General features: G+C 45.3%; 1 protein-coding gene across 4 annotated transcripts in view; it reads left to right on the top strand.

Annotated features, from left to right (window-relative positions):
• The first annotated feature begins 291 nt into the window (after positions 1 to 291).
• The window catches only part of LOC139561101 (arf-GAP with GTPase, ANK repeat and PH domain-containing protein 1-like), a 69,081-nt gene continuing 41,775 nt past the window's right edge, over positions 292 to 27,597 (top strand). Inside the window, exon 1 of one of the 4 annotated variants that reach the window (XM_071377993.1) lies at positions 292 to 725. In XM_071377993.1, the coding sequence (XP_071234094.1) occupies positions 563 to 725 (163 nt within the window). In that variant the 5' untranslated portion in view covers positions 292 to 562. Of the gene's footprint in view, positions 726 to 24,199; positions 27,309 to 27,597 lie in introns of those variants that run through there. The other 3 variants (XM_071377984.1, XM_071377975.1, XM_071377967.1) reach the window with 3 other exon arrangements.

Raw genomic sequence — 27,597 nt, 5'->3', positions numbered from 1 at the left:
ATGTCCAAATAAATGTAGGGTGTACTTCACTTGTATTGCTACAAAGCCACATACACACAACCCACTGTGAAAAGACTGGTTGAATCAAAGTTGTTTCCACGTAATTTAAAACCCCCAAAATAAGTGATGACGTTGAATCAACCTGGAAAACAGATTGGATTGGTAAAAAGTCCAATGACATAGTGATTTTTTGGGGGATTTCACAACTCAACCAAATGTACATCAAAATTAGACGTTGGACTGACGTCTGTGCCCAGTGGGAAACACTGTCTCCATGAGGTGTCATATTTTTTCAGAAGACAAAACGAGTCCGACTCATCAGCATTCTTCTTGCAGCTCTTTAAAACAAGGAAGTAGACGTTGTAAGGCACAAACGGAACAAGAAATTTGCTCAAATTAATAAAGTATTTTTTGATTGATGATGTAGGCTACTTTGCAGATAGAAGCTCTTAAACTGAATACATAGGTTCGATTAGCTTTGGTATAACTGTTTGGAGAAGTGCGCGCAGATGGATAACGAATGTCAATCTCGCGCATGTAATCACCAGAGACAGGTGTCAATATGAACAGCAGCAACAAGTTAGCGCTTTCCAATGCAATTCGGACCGAGGTACGGCGCTATGAAATTGTAAAGAACAACTTTGCCAAACTTTTTAAGCAGTTGGAGAGGGTCGACGACCTACAACTTCGCTCTGGTTTAAACGTTCACCTTCACAGCATCCAAGGTAAGCAATTCAATAGGCCTAGCCCCATGGCCTGCCATTGGCTCCCAACCCAGTTTATCATGCAAGGAGTTGTTCTGACAACCTACAAATAGTGGGCGCATTTTCCTTTAGCCTAGTCCAAGGTTTCCTAAACTTTTTCACTCGGGTCCCCCTTCCAGCATTGGAGAACGTCCTGCGCCCCCAGCAAAACTAGAATAGTCCCACTAAGCAAAATTACTTGAAATGACTTCTAAAACATAACTTAAACGTCTGGAAAAGACAAGTTCATTTTAGGTTCTGAATGAAAGGTGAAAATCTATTTTCCGTATGTTTAAAATAATTATTTTTCAGGATGTTGAAAAGGCATATTTTCCGGACGTTGAAAGTACGTATTTTCCAGATGTTGAAATCGGGTTCATTTTCGGTTCTGAATAAAAGTTGAAAATAAGTCATTTGTAGATGTCTATGTTTGGGCCGAATCAAGGCTGGTCAGACCTGACAAAATCTGAACCAAAAATAGACGTCTATGATTGGTTCAGATTTGGTCCGGACCGGAACAAAAACCAATGTCTGTGGAAATCAAGGCCGGTACGGAACTGCAACAAAAAAAGACGTCCAAAAGATGTAGGCACTGGTACATGCTTACTGAGGTGTAGCCTACAGTGTTGTCTGAAATTGAATTTTATGAATGCCATCAATGTTATGTTGTCTACCGTTTATAAAACACCAAGAAACGATATCCGGACGGGACCAAAAAAAAGACGTTGGCTCGTGCATACTTGGTTATAGCCACAATGGAATTTTATCAATGCTAATCCATGTTGTAGGCCCACCATTTGTAAAATAGCCCATTGCATTGGCTTTATTAGTCTTAATTCCTGTGACTAATCAATTTGTTTATTTAAGTTCTGAATATAATTTACCCAACTTTATCAGGAGTTATCATGAGCCTACTTGCAATGTGTTTCCACAGCTGGAAATGCAGAAGTATTTTCTTTATCGCTATGATCAATTTTAAACAACTGATCGTGACAATTGGGTGAAAATCCTAAATAACAGTTGTGATTGTCCATTCCATATTGTCTATTTTACTTTGACCTGTACTGCTTTTAGGATATGGTGTTCTGTTAACATGACAGCATTTACATTTTTTAAAATAAATTTAGTGCCAATTAGGTTAGCTGTCTTACGTCAGTTAGGATCACCACTTTATTTTAAGAATGTGAAATGTTAGAATAATAGAGAGAATGATTTATTTCAGCATTAATTTCTTTCATCACATTCCCAGTCTGTCAGAAGTTTACATACACTCAATTAGTATTTGGTAGCATTGCCTTTAAATTGTTTAACTTGGGTCAAACAGTTTGGGTAGCCTTCCACAAGCTTCCACAAGCTGCCCATTCCTGACAGAGCTGGTGTAACTGAATCAGGTTTGTAGACCTTGCTTGCACATGCTTTTTCAGGTCGGCCCACACATTTTCTGTAGGTTTGAGGTCAGGGCTTTGTGATGGCCACTCCAATACCTTGACTTTGTTGTCCTTAAGCCATTTTGCCACAACTTTGGAAGTATGCATGGGGTCATTGTCCATTTGGAAGAGCCATTTGCGACCAAGCTTTAACTTCCTGACTGATGTCTTGAGATGTTGCTTCAATATATCCACATAATTGGCCTCCCTCATGATGCCATCTATTTTGTGAAGTGCACCAGTCCCTCCTGCAGCAAATCACCCCCACAACATGATGCTGCCACCCCCGTGCTTCACAGTTGGGGTGGTGTTCTTCGGCTTGCAAGCCTCCCCCTTTTTCCTCCAAACATAATGATGGTCATTATGGCCAAACAGTTCTATTTTTGTTTCATCTTGACCAGAGGACATTTCTCCAAAAAAGTACAATCTTTGTCCCCATGTGCAGTTGTAAACCATAGTCTGGATTTTTTATGGCGGTTTTGGAGCAGTGGCTTCTTACTTGCTGAGCGGCCTTTCAGGTTATGTCGATATAGGACTCGTTTTACTGTGGATATAGATACTTTTGTACCTGTTTCCTCCAGCATCTTCACAAGGTCCTTTGCTGTTGTCCTGGGGTTGATTTGTACTTTTCGCACCAAAGTACGTTCATCTCTAGGAGACAGAACACGTCTCCTTCCTGAGCGGTATGACGGCTGCGTGGTCCCATGGTGTTTATACTTGCGTACTATTGTTTGTACAGATGAATGTGGTAACTTCAGGCATTTGGAAATTGCTCACAAGGATGAACCAGACTTGTGGAGGTCTACAATTTTTTTTCTGAGGTCTTGGCTGATTTCTTTTGATTTTCCCATGATGTCAAGCAAAGAGGCACTGAGTTTGAAGGTAGGCCTTGAAATACATCCACAGGTACACCTCCAATTGACTCAAATAATGTCAATTAGCCTATCAGAAGCTTCTAAAGCCATGTCATAATTTTCTGGAATTTCCAAGCTGTTTAAAGGCACAGTCAACTTAGTGTATGTAAACTTCTGACCCACTGGAATTGTGATACAGTGAATTATAAGTGAAATAATCTGTCTGTAAACAAATGTTGGAAAAATTATTTGTGTCATGCACAAAGTAGATGTCCTGACCGACTTGCCAAAACTATAGTTTGTTAACAAGAAATTTGTGGAGTGGTTGAAAAACGAGTTATAATGACTCCAACTTAAGTGTATGTAAACTTCCGACTTCAACTGTAGGTATTTCTCTTGTCCAGGTGGGATAGGGCAGTGTGCAGTGCGATGGCAATTGCATCATCTGTGGATCTATTGAGGCGGTATGCAAATTGAAGTGGGTCATTGTTATAAGGTGGAGGTGATGTGATCCTTAACTAGCCTCTCAAAGCACTTCATGATGACAGAAGTGAGTGCTCCTGTGCGATAGTTATTTAGTTCAGTTACCTTTGCTTTATTGGGTACAGGAACAATGGTGGACATTTTAAAGCAAGTGGGGACATCTGACTGGGATCGGGAAAGATTGAATATGTCTGTAAATACTCCAGAGTGTTAACACGTTTAAATGTATTACTCATGTTGGCCATGGAGAACGAGAGCCCACAGTCCTTGGGAGCGGGCTGCGTCGGTAGCACTGTGTTATCCTCAAAGCACGCAAAGAAGGTTTTTAGGTTTTCCGGGAGCAAGACCTTGGTGTCCGCGACGTGGCTGGTTTTCACTTTGTAGTCTGTGATTGTCTGTAAACCCTGCCACATATGTCTCGTGTATGAGCCTTTGAATTGCGACTCCACTTTGTCTCTACTGACGTTTTGCCTGTTTGATTACCTTACGGAGGGAATAACTACACTTTATATTCAACCATATTCCCAGTAACCTTGCAGTGGTTAAATGCTGTGGTTTGCGCTTTCAGATTTGCTCGATTGCTGCCATCTGTCCACGGTTTTATGGTTTGGGTAGGTTTTCATAGTCACAGTGGGAGCAACATCCCCTAAACACTTCCGGATGAACTCAGTCACTGTGTCCGTGTATACGTCAATGTTATTTTTAGAGGCACCCCGGAGCATATCTCAGTCCGCGTGATCAAAACAATCTTGAAGCATGAATTCCGATTGGTCAGACCAGCTTTGAATAGACCTTAGCACGGGTACTTCCTGTTTGAGTTTCTGCCTATAGGAAGGGAGGAGCAGAATGGAGTCGTGATCTGATTTTCCTAAGGGAGGGCGGTGGAAGGCCTTTGAGCCATCCCGGAAAGGGGAGTAACAATGGTAGAATTTTAGAGGCGTGAGTACTACAGGCAATGTATTGATAGAAATTCGATAGCGTTTTCCACAAATTTGCTTTAAATTCAAATCCCCAGTTACAATAAATGCGGTTTCCAGTTTGCACAAAGTCCAGTGTAGGTCCTTGAGAGCCGTAGTGGTATTGGCTTGAGGGGGAATATACACGGCTGTGACTATAACCGGAGAGAATTCTCTTGGGACGACCCCCACACCCCACCTGCCTACCCCTCACCCCACAGTTTAGGAACCACTGGCCTAACCGACTAAACTCAAATCCAAGGATAGCCCAACTGGACACTATTATTCATTTTATGTTGTTGGTCGTCTTACATCTGACTTTAAAGCTGCAATATGTAACTTTTTTGGTCAATCAACAAAATTCACATAGAAATGTGAGTTATAGACAGTGCTTGACTTGGACAGGAGCTCACCAAAAATGAGTACTGGGACCTCAAATTTTCTACTGCTAGAGCACCTGTTCCTCTTATAGAATATTATCTCAAAATTATTGTTGAGCTCCTGCACCTAAATATAAACAGTGCCGGCACCCAAATAATGAGTACCGGAACCAATTTTAGTCCAAGTCAAGCACTGGTTATAGATTTGTTATTCTCATTGAAGCAAGTCTAAGAAGCGGTATATCTGTTCTATTTGTGCTATTGCTATGCTTCCCGTTTTTAAGTTTTGTTTTTGCGTCTTTTACTTTCGGCTTTGTACACCAGCTTCAAACAGCTAAAAATACAATAATTTTGGTTATGGAAAAGGTATTTCACAGTGGTTTAGATGGTATAATGATTCTCTACACTAGCTTGTTTTGTCACAAACTGAAATAAGGCTAACTATGAAATGGCCGAGTGATTTCTGCATAGTGCATCTTTTAATGTCTGATGGTGCTTTCAAGACAACTGGGAACTCTGTAAAAAACCAAGGTCAAATCATGAGGTCAGTGATCTTCAGGTCAGAAAGTAGGCCCTCTAGAAAGATGCCTGAGTTTCCAATTTGGAATTCCGAGTTTGTTGAATGACTGTTCAAAACAATTTTTCCCACTCAAAGCAAAAACATGTCAGAGTTCCCAGTTGTGTTGAACGCGGCATGACTTCAATTTATTCAGCCCGGCAATATGACTGTGTTCCCCATGGACCGGCTCGTACATAAAATATCCTCCATTCAGACTGCAAAGGCGTCGTCGGTGGAAAAGAACACAGAAAATATGCGTACTGTCTTAATAAAACAACATTTTCCCTCACCATTTTCTGACATCTTTCAGATGTTGCACATCGTGTGATGATGTTGTTTACCACGGCTGAACTCGCACTGCAACACCAGGAAGTAGCATTAGCCACCCTAGCATGGTGGGTGAAAAGTGTGTTTTTAGACATTTTCAAAAAAATTATTCACAGACAAGCCATTAAATCGACTTAAGGAAGAAACTGACCGAAAGGGAAGGAAGGAAGTATGGACTTATATGATACAGTCAAATGCATACGCAATATGCACGGCCAATATTCATACCCTCATATAGATGCTCATATATCATAAATATGAAGCATTGAGACGTGTAGTTGTTATGCTCTATCAATATCTGTTAGGAACTCGAAGCGCAGCTTCAAAGAATCAACTGATACGCTCTATTTATAGTTCATCCTTGAGGGATGCTATTTTGACTAAGAGAAATCGAAGGACCCAAGGCTCGTCTGAACACTAATTCTCTCTTTATCTCATTGTCTCCTCACTTCTGCTGAAAACGTGTAATTCCTATATCCCAGCTCACTGCTTAGATGACCTTCACCCTAAATGCTTGTGTAACTGCCTTCACTCCTGTGCACACCCAGTGGTCATAGAGCAATACATACTAGCCTTCCTTTTTTCAGACTAACTTGAGAGCAAACAGATTGAGAGAGAGATGTAACGCTATTTGCAGAGGTGTTGACAGACATTCATGTTCCTTCAAGTAATGCAGACAACACCTCATATCTAGCTTCATCTACAGTATGTCTTTGCAACTTTTATTGCTATCTTCTGTGTGCAGGGTTCTAAATGAACATGTTTCATTGGTAGCACTGGTGCTCCTTACTTAGAAAAGTTAGGAGCCCCACATAAAATGTAGGACCACAAGAAAAATACATGTTTTAATTGATTGAGATGTAGCCTACATTATGCCTATATGAATTCAACTTACTTTTGAAACACATCTACTGAATAATATATACATTTTCCTTTCTTTCTGTGCCACCAAATGTTAGCAAATAGTGGTAAAGTTACCAGGTTAGTAGGGCTGCACAATGTGGGCAAAAAAATGTTATTACGTTTTCAAACCAAATATTTCAATTTGACTTGCAATATAGATCAACACTTGGGTGAACTGTTGGAAGCATAGACATATAATTATTATTTTAATTCTATGGTATTGTTGTTTGGCATGACAGCAAATGAAAAAGCCAGGTCGGAGTTATGACAGGGTAGGAACCAAAGTGTTGGTCAGTGTTTCTCAGGGGACCCTAATTACATCTGAATATGTTGCATTCAGACAAAGATTTTAGAATAGGACTGCAACCAGGGGTTCCAGATGTGGATTCTCAATCCTCAAAATCCATTGTGATTTCATTGCAATATTACTGTGCAACATAGACCGAGATTGCAAAACAATTCTATGTTGATGTAGTGCCCGTCGGTTATGAATGTTTCAACCTTTGTGTTGAGAAATCGAGCACCAAAACCAAAGCTAACCATGAGCCTCGCGGTCTGTATTGTCCAATCACAGAGCAGATACAAGTCACATGATCTGTTAGCAGATCACATGACTTGTATCTGCTCTGTGATTGGACAATACAGCAGCTATTGATTGACATTGTGTGTTCGCTAACAGACCACGTGATTTGTATCTGCTCTGCGATTGGACGATACATACCGCAACGCTGTATGTTATGAAAGATGGCACTGTTTTACGGGCTCCTGACTAATTCTGTTATATATACACACACACACACACACACACACACACACACACACACACACACACACACACACACACATTTAACAGAATTAGTCAGGAGCCCGTAAAACAGCACACAATACCGTACTAAGTTTTAGAACACCTACTCAGGGTTTTTCTTTATTTTACTATTTTCTACATTATAGAGTAATAGTGAAGACATCAACACTATGAAATAACACATATGGAATCATGTAGGAACCAAACAAGTGTTAAACAAATCCAAATATATTTGAGATTCTTCGAATAGCCACCCTTTGCAAATAGCCACCGCCATACAACTGCACATGGGGACAAAGATTGTACTTTTTGGAGAAATGTAATCTGGTCTGATGAAACAAAAATAGAACTGTTTGGCCATAATGACCATCGTTATGTTTGGAGGAAAAAGGGGGAGGCTTGCAAGCTGAGGACACCATCCCAACCGTGAAGCACAGGGGTGGCAGCATCATGTTGTTGGGGTGCTTTGCTGCAGGCGGAACTGGTGCACTTCACAAAATAGATGGCATCATGAGGGAGGACAATTATGTGGATATATTGAAGCAACATCTCAAGACATCAGTCAGGAAGTTAAAGTTGGTGACAAATGGCTCTTCCAAATGGACAATGAACCCACGCATGCTTCCAAAGTTGTGGCAAAATGGCTTAAGGACAACAAAGTCAAGGTATTGGAGTGGCCATCACAAAGCCCTGACCTCAATCCTATAGAACATTTGTGGGCAGACCTGAAAAAGCGTGTACGAGCAAGGAGGCCTACAAACCTGACTCCGTTACACCAGCTCTGTCAGGAGGAATGGGCCAAAATTCACCCAGCTTATTGTGGGAAGCTTGTGGAAGGCTACCCAAACGGTTGACCCAAGTTAAACAATTTAAAGGCAATGCTACCAAATACTAATTGAGTGTATGTAAACTCCTGACAGACTGGGAATGTAATGAAAGAAATTAATGCTGAAATAAATCATTCTCTCTACTATTATTCTGAAATTTCACATTCTTAAAATAAAGTGCCACCTAAGATGCCGCCTAAGACGGGGAATTTTTACTAGGATTAAATTTCAGGAATTGTGAAAAACTGAGTTTAAATGTATTTGGCTAAGGTGAATGCAAACTTTCGACTTCAACTGTACCAGTCCCGTGTTTACTTTAATTCTACTAACTGTAAAGCTGTAAATGTGGTAGAGGATGTTGTTGGATTTACTATTCAAATATTGTATCTGAATTTAACGTCAAACAAACCTCCATGCCCTGAACTAACAATCGTGACAACATAATGAGCAATCAGGTTGATTGTGCATTTATGCACGTTGTGGTTACCGATAGCGTGCCCCTTGAGATGTTTTCATGGCAGCGAGACTCGTCATCGTTGGCCCTATTTCCTCCGTCTCTCTGCAAAGCCACTTCCTGCCTCAAGGAGACAGGCAGAGCATGTATTGGTACAGCTTCCTCCCTCCCCCGTAAATTCGCCTTATAAAATGTTTATTTTATCACACACTTTTACAGTGTCTCAAGTACACTCCCTGGACTTAACCTAAATCAAGCACCTCAAAAATGCTCTCCCGCCCCCGTCTTACGTCTATCCTATCTCATCTCTTCCTTCCCTCCACCTTGTGTTGTCATTTAGCCTTTCCTCACAGCAGGTATCACTCCTCATTAGGAAACACTATTCACCTTCAATACCATCTCTATGAGACACAGAGGAAGAGACCGAGACCACAACTCACTGCAACACACCACCTGGCTTCTCTCCACTGGTGTGGCAGTTAGATGATATCCTAATCTCCAGTCCTAATCATTCAGATGCAGACTTGTCAGTCTCATCTAGTTGCTTTCTTTGTGTTATTGCAGATCTCATATTTTGCAGTTACGAGGCAATTAGGACAATTTGAAACACCCCGGATCTTCTCTCAAGAGCTCTGATTCGATTTCTGAACCCACTCACCCTCTCTCTCTCTGTGTGTGTGAGTGTTTCATTCTGCAGTGTGTAAGGCGTGTATGCACATAATTTCTACACACTCATTCATGTGTTTTCCATTATTCCATTTGCATTGTGGACGAGTCAAGTGTCATTAGTTCTGTATGTGCATGTGCCCAATTTCTGATTGCCTGCGTAGGGGTCTCCTAAGTCCCACCCAACCCCCTGTCTACTTAACATTGCACACACACACACACACACACACACACACCGCCCACACCCTTCATGGCAGGAGGATGTTAATCGTCATTACGATGTGGCTGAGGAGGCTAAATGTTGATTTCATTCCTCTGTGGAAGGATCACATAATGCCCTTGTCACACAGCCGGGCCTAGCCTCCCTTCCAGAACTGGAGAAATATAAATGTGTCCCTTTAAGAAAGAGGTCACACCTCAGGCCAAAATGAATGTACTCTGATGCCGGAGATTACACCAGAATGCAGAACATGTGTCAACTATCAGTTTAGCAAAAGGTGAATGGTGGTGTGGCTCTCCAGAGCAGCATTTTAGTTATGCAGAGGGTGTGTTGGAACGCCCAGGGCCGTGGTCCCCAGTGGAAAGGGAATGCTGTCTTTCTTGGTGGTTGCCTTGATAAATGTCACAACAGCATAGAAGAAGAATGACAACAATGGCTTCGTCACCCCTCAGTGGAATGTTTGGATTGTTTGTCTCGTGAGTTCTTTGAACTTTGATGTGCAGTTTGCACTTGATTGTTGTGTTCAATGGATTTCTGATCTATTTTGTTAACAAATCGTTTTTTGCATGCTTTACCATTCAAGTACTGTACCTTACACTCAACAGAACCGTGTGTGTGTCAAATTTTACATTTTCAAATGCACAGTATACAGCAGGTATAAAATGTGCAGCGACATGATTATGTGCTAGCTCCCGCAACAATGCAGTACATCAGTCAATAATAACAATACAAATAATTACCTTTTTTAATTGGTAGCACTGGTGCTCCTAACTTCAAAAAGTAAGGATCACCAGACATTTGATTTATTTATTTTATTTTTACTGCAAATTACTCTTTCTTAATTTTTGTCAGTCACTAGAGTGAGCAAGACATTAGAATAAAAATAACTTTGCAGTTGAACTTTTGAATAAAACTATTAAACATATTTACATAGGTAATTCATTTTGGACAAACAACATACTAAACAGAACATTGATTGTTTTCAAAAGTGTAACAGCAAACATACAGTACCAGTCAAAAGTTTGGACACACCTACTCATTCCAGGGTTTTTCTTTATTTGTACTATTTTCTACATTGTAGAATAGTAGTGAAGACATCAAAACTATGAAGTAACACATGGAATCATGTAGTAACCAAAAAAGTGTTAAACAAATCAAAATATATTTGAGATTCTTACAAGTAGCCACCCTTTGCCTTGATGACAGCTTTGCACACTCTTGGCATTCTCTCAACCAGCTTCATGAAGTAGTCACCTGGAATGCATTTCAATTAACATGAGTGCCTTGTTAAGCAATTTGTGGAATTGATTTTATTCCTAATGCGTTTGAGCCAATCAGTTGTCTTGTGACGCGTGTGTGTGATGGTATACAGAAGATAGCCCTATTTGGTAAAATACCAAGTCCATATTATGGCAAGAAAAGCTCAAATAAGCAAAGAGAAACGACAGTCCATCATTACTTCAAGACATGAAGCTCAGTCAATCCGTGAAATTTCAAGAACTTTGAAAGTTTCTTCAAGTGCAGTTGCAAAAACCATCAAGCGCTATGACGAAACTGGCTCTCATGAGGACCACCACAGGAAAGGAAGACCCAGAGTTACCTCTGCAGCAGAGGATAAGTTCATTAGAGTTACCAGCCTCAGAAATTGCAGACCAGATAAATGCTTCACAGATTTCAAGTAACAGACACATCTCAACATCAACTGTTCAGAGGAGACTGCGTGAACCAGGCCTTCATGGTCAAATTGCTGCAAAGAAACCACTACTAAAGGACACCAATAAGATGAGACCTGCTTGGGCCAAGAAACATGAGCAATGGACATTAGACTGGTTGAAATCTGTCCTTCTGGTCTGATGAGTCCAAATTTGAGATTTTTGGTTCTAACCGCCGTGTCTTTGTGAGACGCAAATTAGGTGAACGGATGATCTCTGCATGTGTGGTTCCCACTGTGAAGCATGGAAGAGGAGGTGCTTGCTAGTGACACTTTCTATGATTTATTTAGAATTCAAGGCACACAACCAGCATGGCTACCACAGCATTCTGCAGCGATATGCCATCACATCTGGTTTGGTCTTAGTGGCAGTATCATTTGTTTTTCAACAGGACAATGACCCAACACACCTCCAGGCTGTGTAAGGGCTATTTGACCAAGGAGAGTGATGGAGGGCTGCATCAGATGATCTGGCCTCCACAATCACCCGACCTCAACTCAATTGAGATGGTTTGGGATGAGTTGGACCGCTGAGTGAAGGAAAAGCAGCCAACAAGTGCTCAGCATATGTGGGAACTCCTTCAAGACTGTCGGAAAAGCATTCCAGGTAAATCTGGTTGAGAGAATGCCAAGAGTGCTAAGCTGTCATCAAGGCAAAGGGTGGCTACTTTGAAGAATCTAAAATATATTTTGATTTAACACTTTTTGATTACTACATGATTCCATTTGTATTATTTCATAGTTTTTATTTCTTCACTATTATTCTACAATATAGTTAAAATAAAGAAAAACCCTTGAATGAATAGATGTGTCCAAACTTTTGACTGGTAACTGTATGTGTATACAATTCCTTCAAAGTATTCACACTCCTTGACTTTTTCCACATTTTGTTGTGTTGCATCCTAAATTTGTGTCACTGGCCTATACCCAGTAATGTCAAAGTGGAATGATGTTTTTAGACATTTTTACAAATTATTTAAAAATGAAAAGCTGAAATGTCTTGAGTCAATAAGTATTCAACCCCTTTGTTATGGCAAGTCTAAATACGTTCAGGAGTAAACATTTGCTTAACAAGTCACAAAATAGACTCCCTCTGTGTGCAATAATAGTGTTTAACATTATTTGTGCATGACTACCTCTGTACCCCAAACATACAATTATCTGTAAGGTCCCTCAGCCACAGGATGACGCCGGCCAGGAGGACGGCCCACGGAGCGGGCCAGTCCAGACGTCGAAAGTAGAAATCTCTGATTTCTATTGGGATCTAGAATGTCGTCCACCGAAACCCAACACCGCTCCTCTGGACCGTACCCTTCCCAGTCCACCAGGTACTGGATGGCATCAGCCAGGGGACCAGGAACCACTGGCCTGAGGAGAGAAACGTGAAGAGGGGGAGATTACCTCATTGACCCTCTGGAGGACTTTGAATGGCCCCACGAACCAGGGCCTCAGGTGTAGCAGGTCAGGCAGAGCGGGAGGTTACAGGTGGAAAACCAGAAGCGATCACCAGGATGGAATATTGTTGCCTCACTGCGGTGACGGTCCGCCTGCTCCTTCTGGTGGCAGATGGTGCATTGGAGCCTCACGTGGGTAGCGTCCAAAGCCACCTCTGCGCGCCGGAACCACTAGTCCACCGCAGTGGCTACGGTTTGGCTCGGGGGCCAGGGCCGGCTGGTACCCCAGGACGCCCAAGGATGGAACCGGGCCCACTCCCCCTGCCGGTCCTGACAGTGACTCCTCAGGAATATCCCCAGCTTCTGGTTGGTCCTCTTCACCTGCCCGTCTCCATACCCGCGACGTGAATTTGGGACCACGGTCAGAGACGATGTCCTCCGGAAGGCCATAGTGCCAGAAGACCTGCTGGAACAGTTCCTCAGCAACCTGGAGAGCAGTAGTGAGATCAGAGGGATAAAATGGCAGGATTTGGAGACTCTGTCCACAACAACCATAACAGTGGTGAAATCATAAGACGGGGGATTATAAGTAACAAAATCTATGGACAGATGGGACCAAGGCCGCTGAGGAGAGGGAAAGGAGTTTCCCTGCTGGAGTGTGCCGGGGAGATTTGGTTTGGGCACATATGGAGCAGGAGTTGACGTAGCGGGCGACGTCCTGCACCAAGGTGGGCCACCAGTACTTAACGGAGATGGATTGAGTGGTGCTGGAGATCCCTTGCCGCTAGACACCCAGGTATGTGTGCACCCAGGTCAATAGCCGATCCCTTACCTCCATGAGAACGTAGGTGCGCACCGGAGGACAGGTAGCAGGCACGGGTTCCCTCTCCAGAGCCTGGCGGATATCCACGTCTATGTCCCAAAGCACAGGGGCAGAGATGCGGGAGGGCAGTATGATGGGTGCACTCAGGACAGGAACCTCTCCTGAATCGTGGAGACAGGACAGGGCATCAGCTTTGATGTTCTTTGAACCTGGGCAGTATGACAGGGTGAAGTTGAATCTAGTAGAAAAAAAGGTCCCACCTGGCTTGGAACGGGTTCAGCCACCTCTCTGTGGTGGCCGAGAAGATCAGGATGTCGTCGATATACACGACCACCTGACTCCCAAGCACCGATGGAGCATTGGCTAATCCATAAGGCATCACCAAGTACTTGTAGTGCCCAGCCATTGCGCTGAAGGCAGTCTTCCATTCATCCCCCTCCCGGATGCGGATGAAATTGTAGCCACTCTGCAGGTCCAGCTTAGTAAAGAAAACGGGATGTTTGGTACTAAACCGAGCTGTTCAATGGTGGCCGGCACCAATGGGAGGATGTAGCTGCACTTGGTGGTGATGGCATTGACTCTGTAGTCAATACATGGATATGACCGCCTTCCTTCTTGGCCACAAAGAAGAAACCTGCCGACCCAGGGGAGGTGGATGGGCAGACAACCCTGTTGGAGAGCCTCCTGGATGAACTCCTCCATGGCCTTGGTTTCAGCCACCGACAGGGGGTAGATGCAGCTGCGCACAGTCTGTAAGCAAGTCGATGGCACAGTCCCAGGGGGCGATGAGGGAGACCGGTGGATTGGGTCTTGGCAAAAACCTCCGGGAGATCCTGGTAAACCTCAGATTTTGGCCTGGAGGGCAACCACAAGAATCTTAATCGACGTGGAACCACAGGGTAAGAGAAAGCAGGTCTTCCAACATCAAATCAAATTTTATTAGTCACATGCGCCGAATACAACAGGTGTAGTAGACAGTGAAATGCTTACTTACCAAACCAACAATACAGTTAAAAAATATGGATAAAAATAAGAAATAAAAGTAACAAGTAATTTAAGAGCAGCAGTAAAATAACAATAGCGAGACTATATACAGGGGGGTACTGGTACAGAGTCAATGTGTGGGGGCACCGGTTAGTTAGAGGTAATATGTACATGTAGGTAGAGTTATTAAAATGACTATGCATAGATAACAACAGAGAGTAGCAGTGGTGTAAAAGAGGGGGGGGGTGAATGCAAACAGTCTGGGTAGCCATTTGATTAGGTGTTCAGGAGTCTTATGGTTTGGTAGAAGCTGTTTAGAAGCCTCTTGGACCTAGACTTGGCGCTCTGGTACCGCTTGCCGTGCGGTAGCAGAGAGAACAGTCTGACTAGGGTTGCTGGAGTCTTTGACAACTTTTAGGGCCTTCCTCTGACACCGCCTGATATAGAGGTCCTGGATGGCAGAAAGCCCCAATGATGTACTGGGCCGTTCGCACTACCCTCTGTAGTGCCTTGCGGTCGGAAGCCGAGCAGTTGCCATACCAGGCAGTGATGCAACCAGTCAGGATGCTCTCGATGGTGCAACTGTAGAACCTTTTGAGGATCTCAGGACCCATGCCAAATCTATTCAGTCTCCTGAGGGGCAATACATTTTGTTGTGCCCTCTTCATGACTGTCTTGGGGTGTGCTTGGACCATGTTAATTTGTTGGTGATGTGGACACCAAGGAAGTTGAAGCTCTCAAACTGCTCCACTGCAGCCCCGTCAATGAGAATTGGGGCGTACTCTGTCCTCTTTTTCCTGTAGTCCACAATCATCTCCTTAGTCTTGATCACGTTGAGAGGGAGAGGTTGTTGTCCTGGCACCACACGGCCAGGTCTCTGACGTTTCCGTATAGGCTGTGTCGTCGTCGTTGTTGGTGATCAGGCCTACCACTGTTGTGTCATCGGCAAACTTAATGATGGTGTTGGAGTTGTGCCTGCCCGTGCAGTCATGAGTGAATAGGGAGTACAGGAGGGGACTGAGCACGCACCCCTGAGGGTCGCCTGTGTTGTGGATCAGCATGGCGGATGCGTTGTTACCTACCCTTACCACCTGGGGGCGGCCCGCCAGGAAGTCCAGGATCCATTTGCAGAGGGAGGAGTTTAGTTCCAGGGTCCTTAGCATATTGATGAGCTTTGAGGGCACTATGGTGTTGAACGCTGAGCTGTAGTCAATGAATAGCACTCTCACATAGTTGTTCCGTTTGTCCAGGTGGAAAAGGGCAGTGTGGAGTGCAATAGAGATTACATAATCTGTTGGAGCGGTATGCAAATTGGAGTGGGTCTAGGATTTCTGAGATAATGGTGTTGATGTGAGGCATGACCAGCCATTCGAAGCACTTCATGGCTACAGACGTGAGTGCTACGGGTCGGTAGTCGTTTAGACAGGTTACCTTTAGTGTTCTTGGGCACAGGCACTATGGTGGTCTGCTTAAAACATGTTGGTATTACAGACTCGGACAGGAAGAGGTTGAAAATGTCAGTGAAGACACTTGCCAGTTGGTCAGAGCCGGTGTAGTACGATTCGTTCTTAGTCCAGTATTGACGCCATGCCCCATTTGATGGTTTGTCGGAGGGCATAGCAGGATTTCTTCGGGTTAGAGTCCCGCTCCTTGAAAGTGGCAGCTCTAGCCTTTAGCTAGTGCGGATGTTGCCTGTAATCCATGGCTTCTGGTTGGGGTATATACGTACGGTCACTGTGGGGACGACGTCATCGATGCACTTATTGATGAAGCCATTGACTATTGTGGTGTACTCAATGCCATCGGAGGAATCCCGGAACATATTCCAGTCTGTGCTAGCAAACAGTCTTGTAGCTTAGCATCTGCTTCATCTGACAACTTTTTTTTATTGATCTAGTCACTGGTGCTTCCTGCTTTAATTTCTGCTTGTAAGCAGGAATCAGGATATAATTATGGTCAGATTTGCAAGATGGAGAGCTTTGAATCCGTCTCTGTGTGGAGTAAAGGTGGTCCAGAGTTTTTTTGTTTTTTGTTGTTGTTTTTTTCCCCTCTTGTTGCACATTTAACATGCTGATAGAAGTTTGGTAAGACCGATTTAAGTTTCCCTACATTAAAGTCCCCGGCTACTAGCAGTGCCGCCTCCTGGTGAGCGTTTTCTTGTTTGCTTATGGCGGAATACAGCTCATTCAATGCTGTCTTAGTGCCAGCCTCTGACTGTGGTGGTATGTAAACAGCTTTAAGAAATACAGATAAAATCTCTAGGTAGGTAGTGTGGTCTACAGTTTATCATGAGATATTCTACCTCAGGCGAGCAATAGCTCGAGAATTCCTTAGATATCGTGCACCAGTTGTTATTTACAAAAATGCATATCAGACAAGGTGCGGCGTGCCCAGTCAGTCAGTCAGTGATCTCCATTCTCGACCAGGAGGTGGTGGGGTCGTGGTGTTGGAGCCACGCGAGGCCAAGTATGAATTTCTGTACGGGTGCCTGGATGATGATGACGACGACGATGATGATGACGATGAGGAAGGGAAGGGAAGGCTTTCTTGGTGCAGGGGTCCCACGGTGATGGTGAGGGGTGCTGTGATAGTCGCATATCCCAGTGGTTGGTTATCCAGCGCTTGAACGGAAATGAGAGGAGTGCAGGTATGTTATTTTCAGGGAGGAGGCAAGGGCCTTATCAATAAAATTCCCTGCGGCACCAGAGTCCACTAGAGCTGTAGAAACAACACGAGGGACAGCCAGATAGTGATATCGGTACTAAAAAGGGTTTGGTGTGAGAGTGATGATGGAATATTCATACCTACCAGGAGACTTATCCGGCAACTTCCGGCGCCGACAGAGATGGCCGCCTCGCTTCGTGTTCCTAGGAAACTATGCAGTATTTTGTTTTTTTTATGTGTTATTTCTTACATTGGTACCCCAGGTAATCTTAAGTTTCATTACATACAGTCGGGAGGAACTACTGAATATAAGAGCAACGTCAACTCATCATCATTACAACCAGGAATATGACTCTCCCGAGGCGGATCCTGTGTTTTGCCTTCCACCCAGTACAATGGATCTGATCCCAGCTGGCGACCCTAAACAACAACGCCGTAAAAGGGGCAAACGAAGCGGTCTTCTGGTCAGGCTTCGGAGACGGGCACATCGCGCTCCACTCCCTAGCATACTACTCGCCAATGTCCAGTCTCTTGACAACAAGGTTGATGAAATCCGAGCAAGGTTAACATTCCAGAGAGACATCAGAGACTGTAACGTTCTTTGCTTCACGGAAACATGGATCACTCGAGAAACGCTAACGGAGTCGGTGCAGCCAGCTGGTTTCTTCACGCATCGCGCCGACAGAAACAAACATATTTCTGGTAAGAAGAGGGGCGGGGATGTATGCCTTATGATTAACGAGACGTGGTGTGATCATAACAACATACAGGAACTCAAGTCATTCTGTTCACCTGATTTAGAATTCCTCACAATCAAATGTCGACCGCATTATCTACCAAGGGAATTCTCTTCGATTATAATCACAGCCGTATATATTCCCCCCCAAGCAGACACATCGATGGCCCTGAACGAACTTTATTTGACTCTATGTAAACTGGAAACCACACACCCTGAGGCTGCATTCATCGTAGCTGGGGATTTTAACAAGGCTAATCTGAAAACAAAACTCCCTAAATTCTATCAGCATATCGATTGTGCTACCAGGGCTGGTAAAACCTTGGATCATTGTTATACTAACTTCCGCGACGCATATAAGGCCCTCCCCCGCCCACCTTTCGTAAAAGCTGACCACGACTCCATTTTGTTGCTTCCAGCCTACAAACAGAAACTAAAACAGCAAGCTCCCGCGCTCAGGTCTGTTCAACGCTGGTCCGACCAATCTGATTCCACGCTTCAAGACTGCTTCGATCACGTGGATTGGGATATGTTCCGCATTGCGTCCAACAACAACATTGACGAATATGCTGATTCGGTGAGCGAGTTCATTAGAAAGTGCATTGACGATGTCGTACCCACAGCAACGATTAAAACATTCCCAAACCAGAAACCGTGGATTGATGGCAGCATTCGCGTGAAACTGAAAGCGCGAACCACTGCTTTTAACCAGGGCAAGGTGACCGGAAACATGACCGAATACAAACAGTGTAGCTATTCCCTCCGCAAGGCAATCAAACAAGCTAAGTCCCAGTATAGAGACAAAGTAGAGTTGCAATTCAACAGCTCAGACACAAGAGGTATGTGGCAGGGTCTACAGTCAATCACGGATTACAAAAAGAAAACCAGCCCCGTCGCGGACCAGGATGTCTTGCTCCCAGACAGACTAAATAACTTTTTTGCTCGCTTTGAGGACAATACAGTGCCACTGACACGGCCCGCTACCAAAACCTGCGGGCTCTCCTTCACTGCAGCCGAGGTGAGTAAAACATTTAAACGTGTTAACCCTCGCAAGGCTGCAGGCCCAGACGGCATTCCCAGCCGCGTCCTCAGAGCATGCGCAGACCAGCTGGCTGGTGTGTTTAAGGACATATTCAATCAATCCTTATCCCAGTCTGCTGTTCCCACATGCTTCAAGAGGGCCACCATTGTTCCTGTTCCCAAGAAAGCTAAGGTAACTGAGCTAAACGACTACCGCCCCGTTGCACTCACTTCCGTCATCATGAAGTGCTTTGAGAGACTAGTCAAGGACCATATCACCTCCACCCTACCGGACACCCTAGACCCACTCCAATTTGCTTACCGACCCAATAGGTCCACAGACGACGCAATCGCAACCACACTGCACACTGCACTAACCCATCTGGACAAGAGGAATACCCATGTGAGAATGCTGTTCATCGATTACAGCTCAGCATTTAACACCATAGTACCCTCCAAACTCGTCATCAAGCTCGAGACCCTGGGTCTCGACCCCGCCCTGTGCAACTGGGTCCTGGACTTCCTGACGGGCCGCCCCCAGGTGGTGAGGGTAGGTAACAACATCTCCACCCCGCTGATCCTCAACACTGGGGCCCCACAAGGGTGCGTTCTGAGCCCTCTCCTGTACTCCCTGTTCACCCACGACTGCGTGGCCATGCACGCCTCCAACTCAATCATCAAGTTTGCGGACGACACTACAGTAGTAGGCTTGATTACCAACAACGGCGAGACGGCCTACAGGGAGGAGGTGAGGGCCCTCGGAGTGTGGTGTCAGGAAAATAACCTCACACTCAACGTCAACAAAACAAAGGAGATGATTGTGGACTTCAGGAAACAGCAGAGGGAGCACCCCCCTATCCACATCGACGGGACAGTAGTGGAGAAGGTGGAAAGTTTTAAGTTCCTCGGTGTACACATCACGGACAAACTGAATTGGTCCACCCACACAGACAGCGTTGTGAACAAGGCGCAGCAGCGCCTCTTCAACCTCAGGAGGCTGAAGAAATTCGGCTTGTCACCAAAAGCACTCACAAACTTCTACAGATGCACAATTGAGAGCATCCTGTCGGGCTGTATCACCGCCTGGTACGGCAACTGCTCCGCCCACAACCGTAAGGCTCTCCAGAGGGTAGTGAGGTCTGCTCAACGCATCACCGGGGGCAAACTACCTGCCCTCCAGGACACCTACACCACCCGATGTCACAGGAAGGCCATAAAGATCATCAAGGACAACAACCACCCGAGCCACTGCCTGTTCACCCCGCTATCATCCAGAAGGCGAGGTCAGTACAGGTGCATCAAAGCGGGGACCGAGAGACTGAAAAACAGCTTCTATCTCAAGGCCATCAGACTGTTAAACAGCCACCACTAACATTTAGTGGCCGCTGCCAACATACTGACTCAACTCCAGCCACTTTAATAATGGGAATTGATGGAAATTATGTAAAAATGTATCACTAGCCACTTTAAACAATGCCACTTAATATAATGTTTACATACCCTACATTACTCATCTCATATGTATATACTGTACTCTGTACCATCTACTGCATCTTGCCTATGCCGTTCTGTACCATCACTCATTCATATATCTTTATGTACATATTCTTTATCCCTTTACACTTGTGTATATAAGGTAGTAGTTGTGGAATTGTTAGATTACTTGTTGGTTATTACTGCATTGTCGGAACTAGAAGCACAAGCATTTCGCTACACTCGCATTAACATCTGCTAACCATGTGTATGTGATTTGATTTGATGATCATGGGGCCATCCCTCTGCTGCGGACACCGTTGAAGCTGATGCCCCTACTGACCGCAATAGGGACAGAGTCCCAGCTGTCTTCAACAGCATCGCTCAGCTGGGTACAGGCTCTGACTCAGAACTGTCAACGAAGGAGGGAGAGTTGATGGGGGTGCCGACCATCCTGAAGGAGGTTATCCAGACGGATGGCCATCGCGATGTGTGTCCAATGAGAGGGTGTCGTCTAGGCATGCCAAGTCAGTCTGAACCTCTTCGCGCAATCCTCTTCTGAATAAGGTGCAGAGTGCCAGCTCATTTCATCCGCTGGATGCTGACACTGTACAGAAGGTGAGGGTGTACTCCGCAGTGGTCTGGCCCTCCTGCCATAGTTGGAGTAGGCGCTCACCCCCTCTCTGCCCTCCAGTGGATGATCGAATAGTTCTCTGAATAGAGCAAAGAACCTATCATAGGAACCCAGCTCCTTCTCGCCTCCCCAGACGGCCATAGCCCACTCCAACGCCCGCCCGGTCAGCAGGGAAATAACCGTGGAAACCTTGGACCTCTTGGTGGTGGGGGCACTGGGTCGACTCATGATAGAGGATCCTCTGCTCGTTGGAGGACGCCCCTTGAGGAAGATCTAGACGTTGAAGAACGTGTGGTGTTGGCGAAGTAGGTCTCCCTGTTCGCCAACCATCTGGGAGATGTCTTGGTTGGCTGCTGCTTCCATTTTGTGAGGCAGTATTCTGTAACGAAGACGCAGGGAGTCAGGAAGCAGGTGCAGTTCGTGAGTTTAATAAGAATGAACTTAGAGTGAATAAACAAACAAGCGTAGTGTCTGAACATGAACACAGAAACAATACTGCCTGATGGGTGATAACAACAGAGTGCAAGATTAAGGGAGAGTAATCAGGGAAGTAATGGAAGTCCAGATGTGCCTAATGAGGCGCAGGTGTGCGTAATGATGGGTTACGACGTCGTGTGCCAGGGAGCGGGAGTAGACGTGACCGTAACGTTAGGCTCCTTAAGAGTATTTGTATTAATTATGGATCCCGAACTACTCTTCCTGGGGTCCAGCAAAATTAAGGCAGTTTATACAATTTTAAAACATAACAATGCATTCACAGATTTCACAACACTGTGTGCCCTCAGGTCCCTACTCCACCACTACCACATATCTATAGTACTTAATCAGTGTGTGTGTATGCATGTTCTGTGCCAATGTTTGTGTTGCTTCACAGTCCCCGCTGTTCCATAAGGTGTTTTTTTTAATCTGTTTTTTTAATGTAATTCTACTGCTTGTGTCAGTTACTTGATGTGGAATAGAGTTCCATGTAGTCATGGCTCTATGTAGTACTGTGTGCCTCCCATAGTCTGTTCTGGACTTGTGGACTGTGAAGAGACCTCTTGTGGCATGTCTTGTGGGGTATGCATGGGTGCCCGAGCTGTGTGCCAGTAGTTTAGACGGACAGCTCAGTGCATTCAACATGTCAATACCTCTCATAAATAAAATTAAAATATAATAGTACATAATTGGGCTAGTCCCTCTCCAAATGTGTAGCTCTTTTTTTCTGAGGAAGTGGATTGGTAACTGTCACGATCGTTGTTGTAAGACTCGGACCAAAGTGCAGCATGGTATGGTTCCATCATCTTTTATTAGAAGTGAAACACACAGAAAACAAAGCGCAAAACGAAACGTGAAGCTAATGTAGTGCTCGCAGGCAACTAGACATAGACAAGATCCCACAACAAACAGGTGGGAAAAAGCTGCCTAAATATGATCCCCAAATAGAGACAACGATAGACAGCTGCCTCTGATTGGGAACCATACCAGGCCAACATAGAAATACAAAAACTAGAGTACCCACCCTAGTCGCACCCTGACCTAACCAAAATAGAGAATAAAAAGGCTCTCTAAGGTCAGTGCGTGACAGTAACAGCGTCTTTAACATTGTCCTCATCTCCTGGTTGTGGTTGATCATTTAATAAATACTTTTTTTTGTTAATTAAAGAAAGCTTAAATTCCGCCGCATTTCATTGTTGCTGTTCTTGCTAGCTAATGCCATTACTTAGCTGACAGAAAACGTCAGAACAGTTCTGAGGGAAAGTTGGATATGATTCGTAAACAATTTATCAGCCTGTGCTTCCAAAATAAAAGTACAGGTCGAACAGCAAAACATTTTGTCGCATGTGGGCACTTCAGAGCCCTGAAAAAGTCAAAGTCAAGTAAAAGAAGTAATAAGAGAGATAGTATGCATCGTAAAAATGGACTGTATTACATTGTATTTACAACTATAAAGTGGGTAGTTACATGGTCATGCAGTGGCATAAATAGTATATAATAGAACAGCAGCGTTTGTGTGTGTGTGTGTGTGAGAGTTTGTGTGTAAAGGTTGGATGTGTGGGTAGTCAGTGTAAATAATCTCTAAGGAGCAGATCGTGTGTATGTATCTATAAGCAACTGTCTGTGTATGTGTCACAGTGAGTGACACATGTTCTTCCTTCACAGATTTCAGCCAATTAAACAAGAGACATGGGTGGGTAACACATACCTATACACACAATGAAGCCCCCCCCCCACTGTGAGCACACACAACATACAGCCACATACATTTACACACACATACAGTACACATGCTGAAAATCACGTGGCATGTATCATTAAGTCATGCGAGTATATTATGGGCAAAATTGTGTATTTTTATTTATTTAACTAGGCAAGTCAATTAAGAACAAATTCTTATTTACAATGATGGCCTACCAAAAGGCCTCCTGTGGGGACGGGGGCTAGAATTACAACAACAACAGAAATTGGACAAAACACAGATCACGACAAGAGCGACACCACAACACTACATAAAGAGAGACCTAAGTCAACAACATAGCATGGCAGCAACATGACAACAATATGGTAGCAACACAACATGGTAGCAGCAGAAAACATGGTACAAACATTATTGGGATAATTATGATAACGTGTTAGTTTCTAATATTGGACCCATGGTTTCTCTTTATTGTGTGAGTCAATAATGAACTAATGATGAAGAAAGAGGGAGCATAACCTCTCCTCATTCAATGTCTATGACACAACAATATACATGTTTGTTTTACTATCATTGTGGGGACCAAACAATTGATTCCCATTCAAAATCCTATTTTCCTTAACCCTAATTCTAACCCTAATTGTAAACCGAACCCCTAAGCCTAAAATAGTATTTTTCCATATGGGGAGTAGCAAAATGTCCCAGCTTGTCAGATTTGTCTTTGTTTTACTCTCCTTGTGAGGACTTATGGTCCCCACAAGGATAGTAAAACCAAAAAATACACACACACAGGAACAGACAGGTATCAGCAGCTTAGAGAGAGCAGGAGAGATGAGAGATGTGGAAGGAGGGAGGTGGTGAATAAGCTGTTGCTACCCCAATCCTTGCTGATTTTAAAAGGGGGGTGAGGGGAGCCGTTCTGGAGGGAGATGGAGCTATTGTGACTGCCAAGGAGAGAGAAAGGGGAGAGGATAGATAGAGCCTTCTCCCCTCTCCCCCCTCCCTTCTCCCCTCTCTCCCTTCTCTCCTGCATTCCTCTCCTCTCTTCCACCTTTAGCTACACTCCTTTCTGTTCGGATCCCCTCTCTCATCCTCACATCCCCTCCCTTTTCTGTGCCCCAAGATTTATCATCACCCATTCAGTTTGTTTTCAAACCACCTTATTTAATTTGACGGTTATACCCTCCCCCTCACACTCTCCTGTTCATTTTTATCCTTTCCTCCTCTCTCTCTCTCTTTCCCTTTCCTCCCTCGCTCTCTCCTTTCATTCATCAGTATGACGTCTGTGGATTTTTTCATCACTTTTCTTCCTCCATTGCATCATCGCTCGCTCCCTCTTTCCTGAAGGGGAGGGGGAGAGAAGAAGAGCGAGGGAGAGCGGGAACTGCCAGGAGATTGCCTTAAGAAGAACAGAGAGAGAGAGCAAGTGATGAGGAGGCAGAGGTTTTTGTCTTGGTTTTGTCTGATCCGACACGAGCCACAGAACGTGAGTGCTTGACCGAGAACAGGCATCTCTCACTGGACGCATCACCCTCACCCTTCCACTGTCTGTCTGCCTGCCTGGAGCTGGGGCTGGAGCTGTGGTAGCGACGGGCTATCGGAGAGGCTAGCAGGCACAGTGGCTCTGATGAGAGGAGGGGCTAAGCTGAGCCGGTGGGCTTGCTCTCTGCCACAGACACATTTTATTGACTTGCTAATTGCCTAAGACACTCAGAGGAGAGGATGCAGTGACTGAAGGGCGGGACGGAACCAACTGTACAGAAGAGGGTTACAGGCAGAGGAACAGTGACTGCGTTCTGCCTATCTGGCCACCATCTCTGCTTCTCTTTACTGTGGGAATTACAACAGATGTTTGCAGCCTGCCTTTCATTGATCCGCACAACGTGCATACGTGATTCATGCATGACATTAGTGTGTCTTTGCCTCACATGCAGTCGGAAGGAGACTCTCGCCACCACATGCTTTGCAACACGTGAATGATTTCCATATGGATTTTTGTTCTCGTATTTACATTCAAACCTGTTTTTCTCTGCTGGGTCTGCTTAAGCTGTTGTTAACTGTGCTGTCTGGTTTGTCTTTACCACGATACATACCCTTTGGTGTCTGTGACGGTGCGACATTATTTTTTTATTTTTTTTGTCAACCAATCAAATGTAATGGGAATATGAAGATTCTGAAGCATACAATGAATATCCTTCACTGGGAGTGAAGAAATTATCTGAAGAGAAGCTTACAGGCTGAAGACTGACTTGAGGCATTTCATCTTGTGTGATTTTGTGGAGTGGGGAACTACGTAGTACAGTCTTGTTGGAAAAATGGACCAGGCTCATTTGTTGACTCTTGCATAATTCCAGACTACCCAGTCTCAAACATCAAGATCGAGGAAAGCAATCTCAGATCCCTGGCTTCGGGCTGTAGAATTAATCTTTCATATGGAGAGAGAAAGGGGAAAAGAAAGAGAGGATTGTGAATGAACCCGTGGAGGAGACCAGTGATCAGCAAAGAGAAGGTGACAAGGGGATTACAGGAAGGATTAAAATAAAAAGTACACTCTAGACTTAAGTAACTCAGCCCTGTTAAGTATGCTCCGCTAATTCCAGGTAGCTTAGACTGATTCACTCTCTCACTTGTGCTGACTCTTGAGTTTTCGTATCATGGGTTCAGAAGCCTGAAGAAGCAAGCCAGCAAGACTCCTACCACCCCTTGACAGAGTTACCATTCACCCGCATCAGATGTATCCGTACGCCAGTTAGTTTGACAGTACCGTCTGACTGTTTTCTGGTCTGGCTGTTGTCTCTCTGGTGAAGCCTCCAGCTGTGGGTTGCCATGCCTGTTCCCTGCGGGTCTGTCTGGGTCAGAGTGAGGGCTCTGCCGCTGCTCTGAGGTTGGTCTGCCTCGCTGTCTGCCAGCCTGCCGCCCCTATGAGCCAAACAGGCACCCTACCGAGGCGCACCACCTACCTAATCTCCCTCACCCTGGTCAAGGTCGAGGCGGTAGGGGGTGATGGAGGGGCTACTGGGCCCCAGCCACAGCTGGCCCTCGCCCTGGGGAGAGGAGGTGTGGGGGGCCCTGGGGATGAGGGGGAGCTGAGCAGGACCACTGAGGATGAGGGAGGACACTCGTGTGCCGAGGGAGAGGGGGACACAGAAATGGAGGAAGATGAGCAGGAGGACATCAGCTTTCGGGGGCCTGTTCAGGAGAGGGGGAAACCTGAGATGAGGGAGAAAGAGAGTCGTTTGCCAGGCTCCTCGAAAGATATCACATTGGGGATTAAGAGCAAGGAGTCTCCCCTCTTACCGAAGAACGTGACAGACCAAGTGAAGGGGCTTGCAGGGGTATCAGGTGTCCCCTCAGAGGCAGGGCTGAGGAGAGAGGGAACCCGTCCTAAAACCGAACTCTACAGGGAGCCACCCATGCTGTTTCCAAGGGGCGAGGAGGGGATGGGCGACCCAAGCAGCACCCTCTGCCGGGGCAGCGTGCCCATCACTGTCCCTCCCAGGTTTACCCATCGACCCGAGGTCCTGATGAGGTCACATGCCGGGGGCGGGGCTGTTAGCCGGCGGGAGTTGAGGGAAGCCGATCAGAGTATGCCTCCATCTGCCAAGAGTCTGGACCGCAAAGACAACCGTATAGGGGATCGGTCGCCTATGATAGGTGCTGCGGCCGCCCTAGGGCCTTACCGAGCGTCCTGGGCAGACAGTGACGGCAGGACCACCCTCCTTCACCAGGGGGTCCCAGTGGGGGGAGGGTTTACAGGCGTGGTGACCAGGGAAAGCCCCCAAGGGGACAGGCTGAAGACAGGCTCCACCTCCCTGCCAGCTCAACCCTCCACCCAGGTGTCCAAGCCGGCAAGGAAGGGCAAGAGCCGTACCCTGGACAACAGTGACCTGCACTCTCTCTCTGAGGACCTGAAGAAGGGGAAGGATGGCAAGGGCCAGGGTCAGGGGGGAACCACCCAGCGCGCCCGCGACCGCACGATGCTCAAGTTCATCAGTGGGATCTTCACAAAGAGTACGCCTGCGCCTCCCAGCTCCAACACAACGCCCCCTATTTACACACCCGTACAGAGGGGTTCTAGTGAGGAGGAAGGTAAGATATCGCCCACATCCACCTCCCCATAGTTAACCCCAACCAGGTCTAGCTGCATTTCCCATTTCATTTCAGATTTTTCACTACTGGATGCGGCAGGACCTCTTACTCCAATAGTTTACATAATTTTTTGCCTGTAACATTGGTTGATATAAGATTTAAACCCCATACCCTTCTCCCAACTAGAGTGATGTTGATTGCATTGCTATTCCACAGTACAGTATATAGCCTTGGGCTACCCTGCTGAAAAAAACAGCATAGTCCAGAATAGGCTGGTAACCAACCTTCT

Source organism: Salvelinus alpinus, chromosome 2, assembly GCF_045679555.1.
Source record: "Salvelinus alpinus chromosome 2, SLU_Salpinus.1, whole genome shotgun sequence".
Classification (NCBI taxonomy): Eukaryota; Metazoa; Chordata; class Actinopteri; order Salmoniformes; family Salmonidae; genus Salvelinus; species Salvelinus alpinus.
This window is presented reverse-complemented; position numbering and strand designations above follow the sequence as displayed.